Source organism: Chelonoidis abingdonii, chromosome 17 (assembly GCF_003597395.2).
Source record: "Chelonoidis abingdonii isolate Lonesome George chromosome 17, CheloAbing_2.0, whole genome shotgun sequence".
Taxonomy (NCBI): domain Eukaryota; kingdom Metazoa; phylum Chordata; order Testudines; family Testudinidae; genus Chelonoidis; species Chelonoidis abingdonii.
This window is the reverse complement of record NC_133785.1, coordinates 5,392,703-5,413,982: the sequence shown is the minus strand read 5'-3', so window position 1 is coordinate 5,413,982 and position 21,280 is coordinate 5,392,703. Positions and strand designations below refer to the sequence as shown.

The window sequence follows — 21,280 nt, the reverse complement described above, 5'->3', positions numbered from 1 at the left end:
GTATGCACCACCATTTCAGGATGTTAGCTTTTAAGAGTTCTTCACTTAGGCCCAGATCATGCAAAAACTTGACTTATTCATGTGCTTAACTTTAAACATTATGAATAATCTCATTTACTCATTCACTGAGACTGTTCATGTGAATAAAGTTAAGCACATTCATAGAGGCACCCATCTTCAGCAGGAACAGTTCCTTATCTTATATAAAACACCAATTTATTATAATGGAAAAGGTTAAAATATTTCCAAAATTGCTATCTATAGCAAGCAGTATCTACGATTTTGGAGATCAAAGTTAAATCTAAACAAAAGAAACAGAAAAACAGCTTCAATGGAGAGATGTCACATTAAAGTAGACAGCATGAGAGTGATCAAAAGCAAACTTTGGTATACCATCTTTCATGTTATGCATCCAAGTAAACCAGTATTTTTAACAGCTCATTAATGAAAATAAGCCAATTAAAATAATATCTTAGATGTTACAAATAAAATGACATTCATATCTGGAGCGGATTTCTGAAGGAAGTATCAAATTCAAGGAAACAGCACATAAATATCTGAAGCCAATCAACTACTGAGTCTTTCACATTTAGAATCTTATTAGGAACCAGACTCTAAGGCCTTGTCTTCACTAGGGGAAAAAAGTTGTGTCTTAACTCAAGTTAACTAATACAACATAAAACCCTAATGACGACAAGGCAGTTTGCCATTTTCACATGAGTTAGGTTGAGGTTAACCGTATGCTTCCATAGTCTTTACCTTGCACACTACCTTGTGTGACAACTACAAACTGCTTTTTCTTCATTAGGGTTTTACTTTATGTTAGCTAACTCACATTATTTAAGGCACAAGTTTCTGTCCTAGTGAAGACACAGCTAAGGCCCAATTTATTTTCATCAGTGCTGAGAACCTATAATTCCAACTGAAATCAACAAGAACTGTGAGCATTCAGCTCCTCTGAAAATCAAACACTGAAGTAATATTATACCTTTTTCTGGGGGGAAAAAGTGCTTCAGTTAAAAACTTCTGCAGAACTACTTGCTTCACAAGAGCTGCAGACCTACCACCAAATCTTGCTGTTTCACAGTTGCACTTCTCATTTTGCAGGTTAGGCTGCAGAAGAGATCTGCATAGGTATGATTGTAGCAATAGTTTTAGTTAAGGTTGCCTAAGTATTCACATTACATTACTATTTTCATTCCATCATAACATACCATTTTTTAACCTTTCAACTATTAGTCTTCGATTTTTTGGGTGGTAAATACTGTAAATTTCCTGGGATTTACATATGATTTTTTCAACCTTTTAAAGTGGTTATTCTATGCATCTCAAATATAAGCTTAATAAAGAGAAAATGTATATACAATTCTTGTGATTTTTTGGACAGTTCTAGCATTGAAACAATATAATGTTGAAAACTGGCAGTGAAATTGCTTTCATTGACGTGAAATGCCTTTTGAGTTTTCCAGTGAAAACTGCTTTTGATTTAAGTGTGTTATGAGGGCAATTCATGCAAGCTTTTTAATACTTTGAGCACAGCTTTTTTTAGTCTTTAAAACACCTTTTACCTATATTCTAAGCAAAGAAAAGTTATGCTAGGCATGAGTACAGTACAGACTCTTCCATAGGACCCATTTGTCATTAAAATGGGTAAAGATTTCCTAACTGTAGTCCAACTGGTTTGCTGCACAACCCTTGCTGGTAGCCTACACAGAGGTCACTGGTCACAAGACACAGGCTCTCCTTATTTCCAGCTGCTTAAATTGTGTTAAGACAGATAAAAATACATTAATCTTTTTCCATTGTTTTTCTATGTAGGTAATCATTGTCATTGCTACAGGACTGTTATGTAATCGCAAATGAGAGGGGAGATGGGATAGTCTCTTATGATATGTTCCACTCTGAAAATATCTGAAAAACCTTGTTTTCAGGTTAAGACTTAAGAGTATAATGGCATGAGGTGCTGCGCTCTATTTCCAGTGCCTGCTATAGGAACTGAGATTGCAAATAACCTCCCAATATTTTCTCAACACTTGACTGGATTAGGCCCTGCATGAAGCCATAAGACCCCTGCCACATTTGCTGTGCAGTAAACAATGAATCATAGAAAGCTCAATAAGCGGGTCTCCAGGACAAGCATCGAAGCTTGTCAAAACTTCTCAAAATTCTACATTTTGACAAAGAAATTCATACATTTGGCATTTTGACAAAAAAAGGGGGAGATATGAATGGTTATGAGTTCTTCCTCTCTGTTATTAACAAGCTTAATTTAGAACGAACTTTGCGCAAGACAGAGTGTTAGGGTGGTGTCTAATAAAGCAGTTTCAGGTTATAAAATTTCTTTTTTTATCTATTTACAAAACCTAGGAAATTGCCATTAAAAAGCATGTTAAGAGAAGATTAAGACTGAATATGTGAGCATTCAGAAGTCAAGATGTGGTAAAGTTAAAGTTAGCAGCTAACTCTACCCTCTTGTATTTCTACTTTACAGTATACTCTAATTTGCATCATTGCAATCCATTTCTCACATAATACAATGTCATCTTATGCAATATTTTCTACATTCGTCTAAGGTGTGCAATAAATGAGACAGGCTTGACCAGAAGCCCTTATCGCATCTTGCATGTGGATAGCCTGAATTCTGGCATATGCATGGCAACGCCCAGCACTATAAAATGTTGCACATCTATCTGAAGTTATAGAGAAAAAAATGTATATAATATTTATTGCATTTGTGAAATGGTATCTGCTCATGTAAGTAAGACCACCATAATGTACATGTACAAGAGACAGTTAAAACTGTGCATATAACTTTAATCTTGACATTTCTTGTCTTGAGTGATTAACCATTCACCCTTAACATTCTCTTACTTTTTAAAAATGGGATTTTATTAATATTCTTAAGACACAAGACAGTTTTCCTCAGTGATTCTTATGGAGCCAGATGCCAATGTTACCTGACAAAGGCATCTTATGTACTGATAAGTAAAGCATGTATCCACGTGACTAATGCCGGATGCCCAAAGTTATAAAGCAAAAGCCTGAGTAGTAAAGCACACTAGACTGAACTAATGACAACCCTAGCCAATACCAAATGTGAGAGAATACTTCCACCACCTTTCAGCGTACAAGTTTTACTTATCTATAATTGAATTTCCATGTATATAGTCACACTACATTACCCTACAAATATTTCTGCAGGAATTCCTAGCGATCTTAATTTGATAGCTATTTGCCCAAGAGTCTAAGTGACAGTCAAAATCAATTAACTGATTTCAAGAACGTTTTATAAAAGTTAAGAAAAGTAAATAACCAATGACCACTAGAAAAACTTTGTCAGTAACATCAAAAACCAATGTAAAAAAAGGTCAAAGTGAGAAAAAAAAAAAGACATATCAACAATGCTTGTTAAAAACAGAGACAGTGCGAGCGTCATAATGACAGCTGCATGACCTGAGGGATTTTCATACAAAAATCTGTAGGAATTTGGAGCCATGAAGAAATAACTACTGCTGTCTATGGAACTGGCTAAAAGAAGTCTAAGGATATCTGAAGATGTTTATTGTTTTACCTTGTATTTTTATATATATATGCAAATTACCCACAGTAAAGCTTCTGAAAGATTGTCATCATTTCATAGCAATAAAACAATGTAAGTTTGTACAACAAATACAGACAATGGAATTTTTTATACTGAACTGTATAATCGATTGCTCTCCATTTCCCATTGTAAATAACATGTGTTTCATAAAAGACATACATCAAACTAAAAATCAGAGCTTCTGGGACTCTTTTTTGTGCCAAGAATGACCAATTTGGATTTCCACATACAAAAAGTTAATAAGTTTTTTCATAAAAACTTAATTTGTAATTATATAAATTGATCAATTGCTCTTACAGTCTAAGGTGTGGAACAGACTATGTTTTATAACATTCCCAGAAGAACAACACCTTGCACTCCACTGACACACAAGCAAAAGAGTGATCCAGTTTGCACAGGCAATTTCTATTACAGTGTTCACTCACACCAGTTATTGTAAAACAGTAAATTGTTTCTATTTTGTGCATCTCAGAAGTGTAAGATTTATAGGGTGCCAAATATTTCTTAGCGTTATTGGTGCTTATTTCCTTTTGAAATTTCAGAGTGCTGATTTGAAGTAAACAGATAAAGTATTTCTTTATATAACACAAATGCTGGAGCAAGATGGATACAAATATTAAAGCCAAATTCTTCATAATTAATTTATTGCCTTAGGGACTTAAAGCCTTCCAGGAAGCACCTGAAAATCTCCAGGTTCACATCCTGCAACTAGAACTATGCTTTTACTAAAGGATGTGAAGGAAAACCCATACATCTGTGGACAACTTTTCAGTTAAAGATATACAGATACTAAAAAGCATAATTATTCCACTTGAAAATTCAATTTACAAGAGTTTTTCCTGATCTGTCCCCTCAGTCCTATCTTACCTCCCCTTCAACTGCCCTTCAGCCTGTCTTCTCCCCACCAAAAATCTTAGGTCAGCCTCTTCGGCTGCTACTAACACAGTGAACGTCCACCTGTCTCCCCACAGAAGTTGGGAATTTTCCAGAGGCTCTCTACCTCACCTTCAGTTTTGCTATAGCATTCTCATGACTGACACTCCACTCTGCATTCCTGCTAATATGAACAGCTTTCATTGCTCATCAGAGCATGGGCTTAGATCTGCTGTTTGTAGATCTGTCCTTCACTTGTCTGAGTTAAAAGGCAGTCAAGCAGACTTTGTGTGGGCCTTTTCACACCAGACCTTAAAACTTTTACACTTTCAAACTGTAAGTCCTTCTAGAAAACTCCTTCCAAGCAACCAAGAGAACACCAGACAGTTCACAAGTCATGCCTCTTGATTTCTATAGTTGCAGGAGCCATACAGACAGGAAGAGATGGTATGTAGAGAGATGCCATTATCCTGTGCATTCAGATGTGACAAGACTATTAGCCTAATGGAACTAGCCTGCTTTGTCCAAGACAAGTTTGAAAACCATATTTGTTTTAGGCAGTAGGGGGCTATGAAGATAAGTGAATCTTTGTTTCTCTTGAGCCTGGTCAGGGCCATTGCTATCAGAAGTATTAATAGGAATTCATATGCAACCTTCCCTCACAAAGAGATAGAGAATATGTCTCCGTAACAATGTAATCTCTTTCCACAGCTTTGTGGAACACCACTACCTTTTGTTCAGGGGCATTGTGTACAGATATCTAGTATCTTGAGAAAGATACGGGCCACAGCCTTCTGGCTCAGAGACAATTCATCTGACTCCACTACCAGACAGTTCAGCCAATCTGTAACTAATAGTTAGAGGACAAGGAGCATTCACTCCCAACACCAGTAGGGCTTCCCAGCACAGAAAGAATGTTCTGATACCCTCTGTTTGTTTGTAAATAAGGTGGCTTGCTTATCCATTTCCATCATGATTACCCTCTGGGATACTAGGCTTCTGAATGTCCTTAGTATATTTAGGATTGCACTTCCTCCCAGAACATTTATATGTACCTATGGTTCCTAGACAAAGTACTCTAAGCGTGTAGTCTCCCAAGTAGGTTTTCAGACCCAAAACAGGAGTGACCCTGGTCACTACAGTTTGGAAGTCCATTCGTAATTGCAATTTCTCCCTGGACTGCCACCATGCCAGAGAGGTAAGGAGGTCAATTGTCAATCATGTATAAGGTGAGAATCTGTAGCTTATGACTAAGGCTGCATGTCTGTCACAGAGGTCATGGAACTCTGTCATCTCTATGACTTCTGCAGTGGCCAGCAGCATCAGTTTGGGTGTGTGGTAGGTGGCTCAGGGCTAGGGCAGGGAGTTGTGGTGCTGGGTGGCACTTACCTGGGGTGGGGAGCTCCCCAGTTCGCACCTGTATGTCCCTGAAGCAACTACACAGAGGGGCCAGGGGGATCTGCACGCTGCCCACGCCCACATGCGCTGCCCCCACAGCTCCCATTGGCTGCAGTTCCCAGCCAATGGGAGCTGCAGAGCCGGTGTTTGCGGCAGGAGCAGTGCGTGGAGTCCTCCTGGCCGCCCCTCCATCTAGGAGTGCAGGGACATTCCGGTCACAGCCGGGTAGGGAACCTGCCAGCCCTGCCAATCCTCCACACTCCCAGCACCAGCAGAGGTCCTCGATCGTGCACCGCCACTCGCCCTGGCCCAGCACCAGCGAAGGTCCTGGGTCACTGCCTGCCTCCCCTCCCCAGTATAGGTCCCAGGCTGCATGCCGCCACCCATGTCCACCCAGCATCAGTGAAGGTCCTGGGCCATCACCACCCCCAGCACTCGCAACACCCAGGCCCAAGTTTTAGTTAGGGGTATATAGTAAAAGTCATGGATAGGTTTTTCTTTTACTGCACGTGACCCATGACTTTTACTAAAAATACCCGTGACTAAAACATAGCCTTACTTATGACCACTGAGACCTCAGAGTCCACTGAGGTTGATGACCGTAGAGCTGTCCTCCTCATAAGTATTAGGAACACCTGTACGGCACTTAGAACCACACCATGCACGTGGTGCCTCCTTTCTTGCCTCAAGAAATTATTTAATAAATGTATGCTGGGTGGTTCTATGGAACGACGGCTCAATATTGAGAGAAGCTCTGGTAAGAACAGAATCAATAAGGTATGAAGCCTCAAGTGAGATTATAACAGGTGAGTCAAGAGGTTTAAAGATCAGTAGGAAGCAACATAAGTGACCAACATCACATGAGGAAGGGAGCCACTAGGCAGATGAATACAGTGCTCAAAAAAATGAGATTTCAAGTCTGCTTTCATTGTCCAAAAGCAATGACGGCAAACTCAGAGCAGCTCCTTCTGAATTACAGCATATAAGATTATTATTTTTTACTTACAAATACAGTTGGAGAGTTTCTAAATTCAGATTCTATGTCATCTGTACTCATCTATCTCATTCTGTCCACAGCATCTTTTCTAGTACATTTTCAAAGAAAGATATTTCAACAAAAATAATCTTTTTACAATTAGAATAGTCAGTGAACACTCTCTATTCAGTGCTAATGCGTAGAGATATCAACTGGCATTCTAAGCCTTCCAATACAGATGGCACGCAGATTGTAATTAAGGTCTCTCTCACCCTTAAGCACACTTTTGTCTTTCTGCTCTTTTGTATTCCAGTGCTACATACATCTCTTGAAGTATGAACCTCTTTTTTCAACAGACTAGCACAAAGAAATCCCTAAACAAATGCCTTCCTAAAATTACATAAAACCTGAACCCATTAAGCAATTATTATTTGTAGAACAACTAGTATAGTATATTCTGTTTTTAATGCTCAATCAACATTTACTCTAACTACTACAGCACTTCATTCTAAAATAAAACAGAACTTACCCTTGTAAAGACTAGAACCCTAGAGCTATGGAGGAAATTAATTGTGTTTCAAATGTTACTAATTTCCTTATGCTCACTTAAATTTGCCAAAAAGTCATTTTGCCTGGAGCACAAGAAAAAACAAAAATGAGTACAATTAGCAGGATGACTTCAACATGTTAAGTATATTGCAGAAGAGAATAAGACACAACCAACCAGTTACATTAAGTCCATTTCAAGTGATAGAAGTATTCATGGTAAAGTCTACATTTGAGCCCTCTCCTTTGAGACCAGCCCACCAAACCTCTTCACTCCTGCACATTTCACTTGCCATTATGTAATGTCTCCTTTTTTATTATTATAACGGTGTGTTCAAAGGTATGCAGTAAAGATGTAGTTCCTTTGGGGGTTTGGATGCTATCAAACTACAAGGGCAAAACTCACTTTGTTTAAGTGACCGGAAAACCTAACATGAAAGTATTGCTTTTGATTATATACATTTTAGGGTGACACGGCTGTAAAGCAAAACCACTACCCATAGTCTATGTAGCACGGTAGTCTCTCTCATCTTCCCTTCTTTATTTTGAGTCTTCCCCCAGGGCCTTTAATCCTCTTCCCACACTTTCTGTGACAACGGTACATTTGTTTACCATGATGAGGGGTAATTACATTCTACACAAGATTATTTTATAATGAGGCTGGTAGCAGCCTGATTACCAATCGTTTTTAGGCTTATGATTTTTTTCTGATATACTTAAAATACAACTCTACTTTGTCCACTGTCTTTCATAAAAGTTTATTCCAAAATGCTTTACAGAGAAAATATAGTTACAAAATTAAAACAAAAAATTCTAGTAAAGGCATAAGGGGATTTAAAAGGCATTTTCAACTGGAATTTTTTTTAAGAAAAGGGAAGTCTAAGTTCAGAGCCAAAGAAAAGCTGTCCCAAATGCCAGGAGCTATGAATAAGAAACTTCTTGTACCAACAGTGGCAGGACTATATGTCTGTTATCAATTGTGGTGTTGCTCTAAACACTTTGGAAGGAAGGGACCCTGTCACTGGTAAATTATATCATGCTCCTAGTCCTTTGGGTTGTATAATAAACAATGATAGCTCAAGTGAGAAAGGAGGAAGTGACTTACTGGACATGCTGGAATCTGAAGAGCTCATGGGAAGTCAAAGGGAAAGGCTATGGTCATGGCAAGACGGGAGGAAGGCACAGAGGAGGACTTTAGCCATGAAGCTAAGGCAGTGGAATACATGGGCAACACTGAAGAGGTAGCAAAAGCAGATTTTCAAAGGAGATGAGCGAAGAGAATATAACTTCAGAATCAAAGTTAGACAGAAAAGCTAAATGGAAGGATTTATGTTGGCAAATGCTTCTGTCTCAGAGGCATTTATAAGACTTTTATCTACATTTCAGATAAGCCTACCAGAGAAATTATAGGACAACTTCATTAAGTTTTGCTTTGTTAGTAGTCATTCTGCATATATATATTACAGCATATAGCTGTCTTCTGTATATTTCAATTTTAGACTGACTACAGCTGAGAAAGATATTGAAGGGAATCTGGAAACAACTATAAAAATGTATAAAAACAACAAGGAGCCCGGTGGCACCTTAAAGGCTAACAGATTTATTTGGGCATAAGCTTTCATGGGTAAAAAACCTCACTTCTTCAGATTCTTCTCCATGCATTTGAAGAAGTGAGGGTTTTTTACCCATGAAAGCTTATGCTCAAATAAACTGTTAGTCTTTAAGGTGCCACCAGACTCCTTGTTGTTTTTGTGGATACAGACTAACACGGCTACCTCCTGATATAAAAATGTATAGCACTCATTCTGCTGATCTGTATTTGTAGTATTAGTATAAATACTTGTATATATCTTAACATGATTATATTGCTTAATTATTTAACAAATTTCAGATACCTGGTTCAGTTGATTTTTTTTCTCTCTCCAGGATTGCATTAGCTCTTCTGTCCATAGCACCACACTGGGAGCTTATGTTCAGGTGATTATCCACTATGACCCCCAAATCTTTTTCAGAGTCCATGCTTCTCAGGATAGAGTCCCTCATGCGGTAAATATGGCGTACATTCTTTGTTCCCAGATACATACATTTACATTTATGCATATCAAAATGCATATTGTTTGCTTGTGCCCTGTTTACCAAGTGACCCCAATCACTCTGAATCAGTGACTTGTCCTCTTCATTATTTACCAGTCCCCCAATTTTTATATCATCTGCAAACTTTCAGTGATAATTTTATGTTTTCTTTAGGTCAATGCGAAACAGAGTGGAAACAGTGGAAACAGAGTTGCTTCCTGATGATTCCCTGTTTGTAATTATATTTTGAGACTTCTCAGTTAGTCACTTTTTAAGCCATTTAATGTGTGCCATGTTAATTTAATACTGTTCTAGATTTTTAATCAAAATGTTGTGTAGTACTAAGTCAAACACTTTAGAAAAGTCTAAGTATATTATATCAACACTATTCCCTTTATCAACCAAATGTGTAATCTCATCAGAAAAGACATCAATTTAGCTTGACAGGAGCTAATTAATATTGATTTGCACTAATCATGGTGCCCTCCTTTCATCCTTTATTGATCAAGTCCTGTATCAGCTGCTCTATTATTTTGACAGGGATTGATGTCAGGTTGATAGGCCTAAAACTACCCTTTTTAAAAACTGGAACAAAATAGGCTTTTTCCCAGTCTTCTGAAACTTCCCCATTGCTCCAAGACTTATTGAAGGTCAACAGTAATGGTCCAGTGAGCTCCTAGGCCAGACCTTTAAAACTCTTGGATGCAAATTATCTGGACCTGTTGTTTTAAAAATGTCTAGCTTTAATAGCTTCTGTTTAATAGCCTCCATAGTTAAAACTGGAATAGCAATAGTGTTATCATCACTATATGGTATCATCTGTTTTTTCCCCAAATGCAGAACAGAAATATCTAGTCTATATTATATTTAGATCTCATTTATGCTGCCACTTATTGCTAGGAAAGGAAGGAAAATATTTTAGGATACAGTTAATAACAGTCTTAGTGGCACCATTGCTCAATCACATCTTCACCTCAAGACATAGGCCCTAGTCTGTATTCAACTTAATCTCAAGATTACTGACAGCTTGTCAACTCTGCTGATGTAGAGACTCGACTTCCAGTACCAATTTCAATAATTATCAGCAAACTTTTAAATGTTGTGCACAATGACAAATAGAGGTCTGCCTTTGAAACAATAACTCTGAAAAAGAGTTAAAAAGTAAGAGGGAAAATCCAGAATATAGCTCTGGTAAACTGCTGAACTGGAATTTGCTGGTTCATTAATAACAGGCACTGACCAGAAAGAAGGAAGTAACATTATGCCAGTGGCAGGACATCTACTGCTTGAAATAAATTCCAAAAAGTTTATTTCAAAGACAACCAGTGGTTACAGCACCTTTAACTTATTCAGGTAGCGTCTTGTGTGGACAACCAACAGATCTTCTTCAGTAGCTTCTCGTGCTTGTACAATCAAGTCATCTGCAATTAGTTTTTCTTCTGAAACAGCAGGGGAAAAAAAGGAGGAAGAAAAACTGTTATTCAGCATTGTTGAACTTTCCAATTTTTCTCCCTACAATTTTAGATTCTGGCTTGTAGGTGTTGGAGCTCCTATAGTACTTTGCATTAAATGGACTTTTGATTCAAAGTGCTAATAAATGCTTCAAACACATACTCTACACAAGTTATTAATCACATATAAATAATATAACAAAATTGTTTATGGATAAAACTAAAATAATGATAAGAATTTAATAATGCTCATAGACCACTTTATAATTTCAAAGTGCTAATTTCTTTGTTTAAACTGGAAAGGAAAGGTAGGCAGTGAAGGTTTTAGAATAGAAGACAAATGATGCTAAACACCAGAACAAATATCCAAAGGGCACTCATAGTTTAAACATGGATACAATTTGAAAACTCTGGTCCTGGTATCAGCAATTATTAATCTTGATTCTTTAATACACCTCTACCCAGATAAAACGCCATCTGATATAACAAGAATTCAGATGCAACACGGTAAAGCAGCGCTATGGGGGCTGGAGGGGGCAGGGCTGCACACTCCAGTAGATCAAATGAAATTCGATATAACACGGTTTCACCTATAACGCGGTAAGGTTTTTTGGCTCCTGAGGACAGCGTTATATCGAGGTAGAGGTGTATGTCTTACTGCAAATTCCACAGTCAAGCACTGACATTTAATTCACTGAATCATCAGAGCAGGAAATAGTAAAATTCAAAGAATAATAATTACTTAGAGAGTTCTGATAAGACATGAACATCTAGGCTTAATTGTTACATTTAACATTGTCAAACCCCTATTAATATTTAATTTGCAGAGCCTGGAAGCAATTACTTGCTCTCCATATTTGGTGGCCCATAGGCTTACATAAAATTAAGTTTTACCCGTACAAACTACTGCTTTCCTAAATATCACCCCAAGATGTCTGTACATGGGTGTGTGTGTGTGAGATATTTTTAATGCAAGCAGGGACATATGTGGATACATTTGCTGGCTGGTATACCAAACTTCATTTCAGTGCATCAGGGATGGCTAAGCAATGCCCATGGTGGAGAACAGTTATGCATGCTTTATCTATGGTGATCAGCTGTTAAAAGTATAACACTAGTGATCATCACATAATTGTTTATGCAGTGTTGCTGTAGCCATGTTGGTCCCAGGATATTAGAGAGACATGGTAGGCAAAGTAATATCTTTTATTGGACCAACTTTTGTTGGTGAGAGAGACAAGCTTTCCAGCTTACACAGAGCTCTTTCCAGACCTGAAGAAGAGTTCTGTGTAAACTCAAAAGCTTGTCTCTCTCACCAACAGACGCTGGCCCAATAAAAGATATTACCTCACCTACCTTGTCTCTATAATTGTTTATATTATATAGTACGAGAGTATGTGTCTGATGAGCAAAGTCACTTTGTGAAAAGCCTTCTTAATGCAGTTGCAAAAAGAATGTAATCTGATGGATTTTGTTTCCACTGGCATGGTATAAAAGAATATCTGCAACAAAGTCTGCACTGGTAGAACTTCTGACCAAGGCTTGAAAAACCCACCTTGCCAATTCACCCAGCTCACATAGAAATTTTTCAGGGCCAAGGAGACAACAACTTCTTCCCTGAAGGGAGAAGTAAGTATCAGAACAGAGTAGCCAAAATGCCTCTAGTAGTTTTCCAGTCAGGGGATGCAGGGAACAGAGTGCACCTTCTCTTCTACGAAATGGGAGGGGGGGGGGGGAAGAGTCTAGTGTCATCAGTTTTTCCTTGAGGAACTGGACAGTGAAAAGCAGAAGTGTCCACATGAAGAAGAGGAATTGGAAGAAACACCAGTGTGTCCAGAAGGGCAGCAACCTCAGAGGAGCTCAACAAAGGCAGAAGGCTCCAGTGTTCATTAATTGGGGGATGGAAGTCAAGATTCATTGATTGAAGAGGGGGACTGGGAAAGATCCCAGAATTCATTAACTGGGGAGAATATCAGAATGCATTTAATGCACACTTGAGGGGAAGAATTTAATTCATGGGCAGAGGCAGAATTGCTTTATTGACGGAAAAATGAATATATGGCAATGTCAATGCAATAGGAATGGCTCTGGGTGGGCTACTGGCTTGGGCATGGTGTGTTTGACAGGTGTTTTTGACCTGGCCAAGTAATCTCAGTCCTCAGGTGAAAAGGTGTTGAAGATTTACAAGCTCTGACCTTAATTCTTATATTTGAAATTCCCAACAGCATTTCTGCACAGAACTTTTCATCTGTGTAAACAGCAATATTAGTGCCTATCAGCACACTAATCTTTATGCCTCTATCAGATGATCTCAAAGCACTTTACAAACATTAATTATCACAACATTATGAAATAGTAAGGGATGGATATATGCAAGCCACAGTTAGTCTCCTTCTTCCTGAAATGTGATTTGCTACTTAATTTGAAATATATTAGGTTCCATCAGCAATCTCAAGAGTAAGTCAGATTCATACCATATATAATTTAATACAGCAAGCTAGTCATTAAAACTTTTTTAGTGGTGAGAGTCGGGTTGGAATGTTCTCTCTTCTGCGATACTGTTCCAAAAAGAGACTGAAGCAACCAAAATGCTCCAGTTACATTCAGTCATACTTGGTCCTTCCCCTTGGAAGTCAAGTATTTTACGTGTTTACACGGATCACAATGCAAAAGAAAGATTTTTTCATTCCATTTCAGTAGAACTAGAGCCATTGTGCAGTTTTAGTTTCAGGATTAGCTTTAAAATAAATAGTAACTGGAACTCCAAAACAGTATCTGCTTCCAGTCTATAAAGACAACCTTTTATTAGTTTATCTTCACTTCTCATTACCTCGTAATCTAGTACTGATAGAAAACATTTAGTATTCAATTTGTAATCACAATGAACACTAAGTATGTTAAATGTCAAAATGTTCATTACATCATTATGGTTTGAAAAACAGAACAGAGTCAGCTGATAAAATGGTCTTTTGTGGATAGGGGTCGTCTGTGTCTGACAAGTGTTTGATAGTATATGTCAAAAGGCAGTCTCTCAGAATACATGTGTCAACTGGCATTAATTTGGCCTTCTTTACGATAGTCTCAGAGAGACTAAAAATTAAATGGGTATCAAGACAGAACTCTAACAGATGTGGATGCAGCAGATCTGGTATACTTGCATTTTTTCATCCTGTATTGCACCTGTTCTGAGGATAAATAATTTACTGAGTACCAACAGGATGCTTTGTACTCTAAAAACATACGGCCTTTGCCTTCTACACCTGAATCAGCACAAGCACAAGAGTCCCCTGTTAGTACTATGAATCGAACTGTTGGACTCTAACTTCACAGGTGATGCAATGTGAAAACAGGCAAACATGTTTAAGTCTCAAACAATTTTACATTAATTTCTTTTTAAAATATGTAGCACAAACAGAACAGTTTATATGGTTTGTTATAAATGTTTTATTGGCATGAATGTGGGATCTTCTCTACCATATACAGTTTGTGAAGTACTTTGGCAGAGTCTGACAAATTCACTTGATCCTCTGTTATTGAAAAGTAGGGAACTTTCTACAGTGATTGGAATTTTGCATGCTAAGTTACCATTAAAGACGTTTCTAGCTTTTACGATTTGAAAATAACCTACTAATGCATTGCTGCCTTCATGAGTCTTTATATAGGCAGCTCCTGTACTTTTGCTGTTGCTCATAGTTTTGCCCAGCAGTGGGTTAGAACGAAATTAACCAACTAGTTATTTTTCCTGCTGTTTTTCAAACCCAATGGCAGAGTGAAATTGACAACCACTAGGTGAGTGTCACTCTGCATACACACAGCACCACAGAAATGCAGCCACAACTGGAGTGGAAAGTTCTTGGCAAAATACTGGTGGGGAAGAAAGTGCCAAGGACAGTGGAGCAAACCATGCTTTAAAGAAAACTGCTGCAGTTTGTTTCATGTCCAAGCAGCTCAGATAGAATCTCAGTTTTTAAATTCTCACTTGCAAGAGCATCAACAGTGTAAAGTGCATGGACGTCAATTTACATAAGAAATATTAAGGGCAAGTTAAACTTGCTGAGATTTAAGTTTGTGGTTTCACAGACACTAAAGTATTACAAAGGTGATACATTTAAAAAGAAAAGAGCATGATTTGCCCAGAAAGTAAAAGCAAGACAGATAGTAGAGCAGCTATTATCTATATTAGCAATAACTATAGTTAATGTTTACAGAGCTTGCATGCAATTACTTCTGTTCCATTTTCTTTGCACAAGTGTCAGTTTAACACCACTTAAACAAAAGTTGAATAATAAGTGTAATTTTGTCATTATGTTACCTTTCAAGAAATTGATTACTTTCCCCCATTTCCCTGCATCAAACGGATGTAGCTTCTCCAATCCCATAAATGTGATGTTGTAGTCTGGAGAATATACAATAGGCCAGCATGTTGGTGGAACTTTATGATACAGCGCAGTTCTGTGAGGCCTTACGGAAAAGAAGAATAGAACCATCACTGTTCCTAATCACTGGTAAAGGAAAATCTAATGACCTCACCCCACGTTAAGCAGTGGGGCCATTGTCTGGCTTGTTGAGAACATAAGAATGGCCACACTGGGTCAGACCAATGGTCCTTCTAGTCCAGTATCCTGCATTCTGACAGTGGCCAACACCAGCTGCTTCACAGGGGATGAACAGAACAGGGCAATTATCAACTGATCCATCCCATCATCCAGTCCCAACATCTGGCAGTCAGAGACATAGGGACACCCAGAGCATGGGGTTGCACCCATGACCATCTTGGCTAATAGAAACTAATGGACCTATCCTCCAGGAACTTATCTAATTCTTTTTTAATCCAGTTATGTTTCTGCCTTCACATCATCACTGGCCAACAAGCTCTACAGGTTGACTGCATTGTGTGAAGAAGTACTTCCTTTTATTTTAAACTTGCTGCCTATTAATTCATTGGGTGACCCCTGGTTCTTGTGTTATGTGAAGGAGTAAATAATTCCTTATTCACTTTCTCCATTCCATTCATGATTTTATAGGCTTCTAATATATCCCCCCCAGCTGTCTCTTTTATAAAATGAATAGTCCCAGTTTTTTTAATCTCTCCGCATATGAAAGCTGTTCCATACCCTTAATCGTTTTTGTTGCCCTTCTCTGTACCTTTTCCCTTTTCTAATTTTTCTTTTTTCAGATAGGACAATCAGAAGTGCACGCAGTATTCAAGGTTTGGGCATACCATGAACTTATATAGCAGCATTATGATATTTACTGTCTTATTAACCATCCCTTTCCTAATGGTTCCTAACATTCCATTAGTTTTTCTGTCATTGAACATTAAGCAGATGTTATCAGAGAACTATCCACATTGACTCAGAGATTCTTTTTCTGAGTATTAATAGCTAATTTGGACCCCATCATTCTGTATGTATAAATGGAATTATGTTTTCCTATATGCATTACTTTGTATTTTTCAACATTGAATTTCATCTGCCATTTTGCTGCCCAGTTACCCAGTTTTGTGAGATCCCTGTGTAACTCTGCAGTCAGCTCTAGACTTAACTCTCTTGGGTAATTTTGAATCAGCTGCAAACTTTGCCACCTCACTGTTTCTTTCCTTTTCCAGATAATTTATGAATATGTTGAACAGCACTAGTCCCAGTACAGATCCCTGGGGGACATGACTATTTACCTCTCTCCATTCTAAAAACTGGCCATTTATTCCTACCCGTTGTTTCCTGTCTTTTAACCAGTTACTGATCCATGAGAGGACCTTTCCTCTTATCTCATGACTCCTTAACTTTGCTTAAGAACCTTTCATGATGGACCTTGTCAAAGGCTTTCTAAAAGTCCAAGTACACTGTATCCACTAGATCACCCTTGTCTACATGTTTATTGACCCCCTCAAAGAATTCTAATAGATTGGTGTGCCATGATTACCTTTTACTAAAGCCGTGTTGACACTTCCACAACAAATTGTGTTCAGCTATGTGTCTGATAATGCTTTTCTCTACTATAGTTTCAACCAATTTGCCTAGAACTGAAGTTAGGCTTACTAGCCCGTAATTGCCAGGATCGCCTCTGAAGCCTTTATTAAAAATTGGCATTACATTAGCTATCCTCCAGTCATCTGGTACAGAAACTGATTTAAGTGATAGGTCAAATACTACAGTTAATAGTTATGCAGCTTCATATTTGAATTCCTTTAGAACTCTCGGATGAATATCATCTGCTCCTGGTGACTTATTACTGTATATTAATTAGTTTCAAAACCTTGTCTCAGAGGCGATACATAGAGGAGTATGGAGGGTGTCAAGTACCCCCGGATTGGTCTGCTGGGGACAGGGGCTCCGTCCTTCCCTCCCTGTGCCTCCCCATCAGCATGTTTGCCACTTTCCCTGGCAGCCAGGCAGGGAGTGGGATGGAGCCGCTTCTGCCTGAGAGAACCGTGCAGGGAGGCTGTGGCTCCAGCTGTCATCTCCCCGACTCAGGTGGGAGACTGCTGGGAAAACCAAATATATGGTAACGCACCCTCCCAAACTCTGTTACCCTCACTTCTGCATTGCTGCTGGTCATAGCATTGGCTTTAGAGCTAAGTGCCCAGCCAGCAGGCTTCCCTCTCTGGCTGCCCACCTCTGAAGGCAACAGCCTTGCCAGGAGCAGGGCAGAAGTAAGGGTGGCAATCCCATGACCTCCCTGAAATAGCCTTGCAACCTTCCCATCCTGACTGCCTCTTGGGCCCACAGATTACAACACCATGAAATTTCAGGTGTAAACATCTGAAAACGTGATACTGACTCATTTTTAAAACCCCTGGCCATGAAACTGACCAAAATGGACTGTGAATTTGGTAGGGCCCTACTCATGTCCAAGCACCTGAATGAAGCAGTATGTCAAAACACACATAGAAGATGCAAATGATTATGTACATTATCTCATTCCAGCACTAAATTCAATTATTGACAAAACTGAGTTCCATTTCTACCTGTTCCACTCTTTCCCAAGTTGATTAAACACTAACCCATTTTAAATTTTAAAAAGGTAGGTCCAATTTTTCACTTGCCATAATCTAAAGTTTATTTTTATTTACTGGGCTCAAGTTTCAAAGTTTTGTTTCTAAATACAAGTCAAAATGTACTGGCCCTACATATTAAGTATATAAGTAAGGAAAGATGCTCAACCAAACCTAAAACTGTATGGAAATACAAAACACAATGGAAATTTAGGGTTCAAACTGTAATGTTGATTCACACAAAATTTCCACAGAGATTGTTAGAAATTCTTCCTGAATCAGAACTACAGAATCACGTTGTGATTGTTCTATTGTCTTTCATACAAACTGTACCTCTTACAGAATTAAAAGAACATTTTTTTTTTAAATCACACCTCAATCTAAAACTATTTTACCTACTATAGTTAAAGCTAATACCTACAATGCGTGGAGATAACAGGAAAAATATTGGGGGAAGGGCTTCTTTCCAGAATCAGACACCATTTTTTTTTATAATCAGTTCTCCTTTTTGTGTGAAAAATAACCCACATAGACAATGGAGAAATATTAAACACACACAAAAACCTCAGGAAAATATGGCTGTAATTCAGGATGGATGAAAATTCATTTTAAAAAAAATGGATTTTTTATTTAAATTAACTGTTTATTTTCAAAAGAAAAGTATTTAAAAGTAAATTTGAAATTATGGCAAACTAATGTTAAAGCCTAAACTTACTAGATTCTTTTAAAATCATGTACATTAAATAAAGAAAATATTAAGCAATACATTTGCTGCCGAATTTTAAAGAAAGTCAAATCACTGAACTGGTGAAAGTAACTAAGCTAAGCATCTGTAACCAAAGTTTGTTGAAGTGCTACAACCAGCTTTTGACAGGAGTAGAGAGAATATATTTTTCTTTTCAGTATATTCAACTAGTTTAGTTCAAAGACTAATTCATACAAAGTTAAGAAACCAAATGTAAGCTTAAAAAGCATAAAAGCTTGTTTTCCTCTTCCAATCTATGAATAAAAACAAGGTGCGAGAAGATGAGATCTACTAATTCTAAAATCTTGAAAGACACAATGCTAGAAATAATCAGTTCAATTTACTAAACACGATAATACCCGTGATTAATAAATTATTTATGTTCAATTCAAAACATGTTTTAATAACTTACTTTTTTTCTTCTGTATCCAAAACATTTAAGACAGTTTGGTTTACTTAAAAACAATTTTAAAATGCTGGTTTTGTGTTTTTTAAATTTTATTCCAATTTCCACCCAATTGCAAGTTGGAACAAATCACAAATTAATCTAGTAAATAATAAATGCATCATTTGTCTTTATCTAACATAATAAAAGGGTAAAAATTAAGAATCTGAATAAATGTATGTTACGCTATATACACTGCTTAAATAAATGTGTATAGATATGGTTATCCTACTTAGCAAAATGAAGTACCAAATTTAGTGTAAAAGCTATATTTAGCTGCATGTCAACTTCTTTTAGGGGTTATTGACTAATGAGATTCAACCTTTCTTCAGGAAAATCAGAAGTACAAATGGAAAAATAGATTAAAATCAATTATTTAAATCAAAAGTTTCCTGTTTGTTGATTTCAAACCATTATTAAAAATGGTGATTGAAATCAGTCCATCCTGCTGTAAACCACAAAAATTGGTAAGGGTACTCTTGGGGTCTCCATAAATTACTTAAACCTTTAGGAAGTGGGCGGGTCCTTAAGTTCGCATGTTTATTTCCAGTGTTACAAAGTATTATAAATGGTCTTGAAAATCACCAAACATGTATTACATAATTTATGGACAGCTGTTCAGGAGCAGGTGTAGTATCTGAAACTACTTTTAACTCATTGTTAAAACTGATCACATTTCACCTTTACTACATCTGTTAAAATAATGCCAAGAATAACAACTAAGGGAAAGAGAGATTATGAGATGGGAAGAAAAATGGATGGTCAGATGAGCTATAATAAGATAGGCAATGGATGAAGCAGAGCAACGCAAAAAGGCTGTTCCACCAAGAACTGTGCTGGAGACTGTGGTATAAAACAGTGGAACTACAGTGAAGCAGGTCAGAGAAAAAAGGCTGATGTTGGACCAGGGGAGGAAACTGACTGGGGAGAGGAAACAGAGAGACTCAGGAGCGAGGGGTACTGCAGAAACAAGATGCTTGGCGTGGTCAAGGGATGAAAGGCTGGTGCAGAGGAAGCTGGGAGGGGAACAGCAAGGGAGGGTCTCCCTGGGGCGGGACAGGTAAGGGGAGACGGTTGGGCAGGAGGCCAGCGCTTGGCACCTCCTGTGCTGGTTCAAATCCCGATGCCGTCACATGTAAGGACGGTCCCGGGCTCCGCCCCCCGGGGCGATGCAGGCCGGTGTCTGCTGGACCGGCTCTGAGTCAACCCCACCTGCCTGCGGGGCGGAGACAGTGACCAGGGGGGCCCCTGATGGGGCCTCCGTCGTGCTGCCAGGCCTGGGGCGCTGCAGCCCCCGCCCCGGGCCCGGGGTCTGCTCCCTCTCTCCCGGAGCCACCACAACCACTGTCCCCGACTCAGGGAGCGAAGCCCCCGCCGCGCCGGGAAGGGCCGGGCGTGGCCCCGCCTGTCTAACAAGGCCCGGGCCCGCCCGGATCGTGTCAGCTACTCACATCCCCCCGACCGCCTTCTGCCAGCCAGCGCTCCGCCGCGGGAAGGGCGGGGCCGAGCCGCGCCGAACCACTCCGCTCCGCGGGCGAGAGGAGGAGACACGAGAGGCCCGGCCCAGGACAGATCGGGCGGCACTGGCTGGGCAAGGCTGCGGGGCGGGAGCTAGGAAGGGGGCCCTGGGCTGAGGGGAGGAGGGAGAAGTGAGGTGGAAGAGTCTCTTGCCCCAAGAACACAGAAGAGTTTGCACAGGCCTTATCTCTTCTTATCTCCCTGGCCCTTCCCCCTTTCTTCGCAGGACTCCCCCGCGCGGAGCAAAGGGCAGCCACCTGAACACACACACACCGGTTTTCCTTTACTGCGGGTGACGCTTTGCCCATTTCATCTCTGGCGCTTGGGTACATGGGGACAGCAGCTGAGGTGGCTCTGTCTGTGCAGGCCAGCAACATCTACTTCGCCCACCCTTTACGGCCCTGTCACAGAGCAAGGGCTGAGTGTAACAGAGTTGAAAGGGGCCTGCAAATAGGTACAGCTGGAAAGGGTTTCACAGAGCTCACAGCCCCACTCCGGCTGCCAGCAGAAGTTATGCTGCCTGCAGGGCTGGCTCAAGGCACCAACCCAGCAAGCAGCTGCTTGGGGCAGCCAAAGGAGTGGGGCGTCAAGTCCGGGTCTTCGGCGGCGGGTCCCTCACTCCCTTTCAGAGCGAAGGATCAGCAGCCGAATTGCCGCCAA

General features: G+C 39.3%; 1 protein-coding gene across 2 annotated transcripts in view; it reads right to left on the bottom strand.

Annotated features, from left to right (window-relative positions):
* The window catches only part of HDAC11 (histone deacetylase 11), a 68,548-nt gene extending 47,944 nt beyond the window's left edge, over positions 1-20,604 (bottom strand). For both annotated transcript variants that reach the window (XM_032764202.1, XM_032764211.1), the window contains exons 1-3: positions 20,554-20,604; positions 15,231-15,379; positions 10,806-10,906 (exon numbers count right to left, since the gene is read on the bottom strand). In XM_032764202.1, the coding sequence (XP_032620093.1) occupies positions 10,806-10,906; positions 15,231-15,379; positions 20,554-20,555 (252 nt within the window). In that variant the 5' untranslated portion in view covers positions 20,556-20,604. The remainder of the gene's footprint in view (positions 1-10,805; positions 10,907-15,230; positions 15,380-20,553) is intronic.
* Positions 20,605-21,280: the final 676 nt, after the last annotated feature.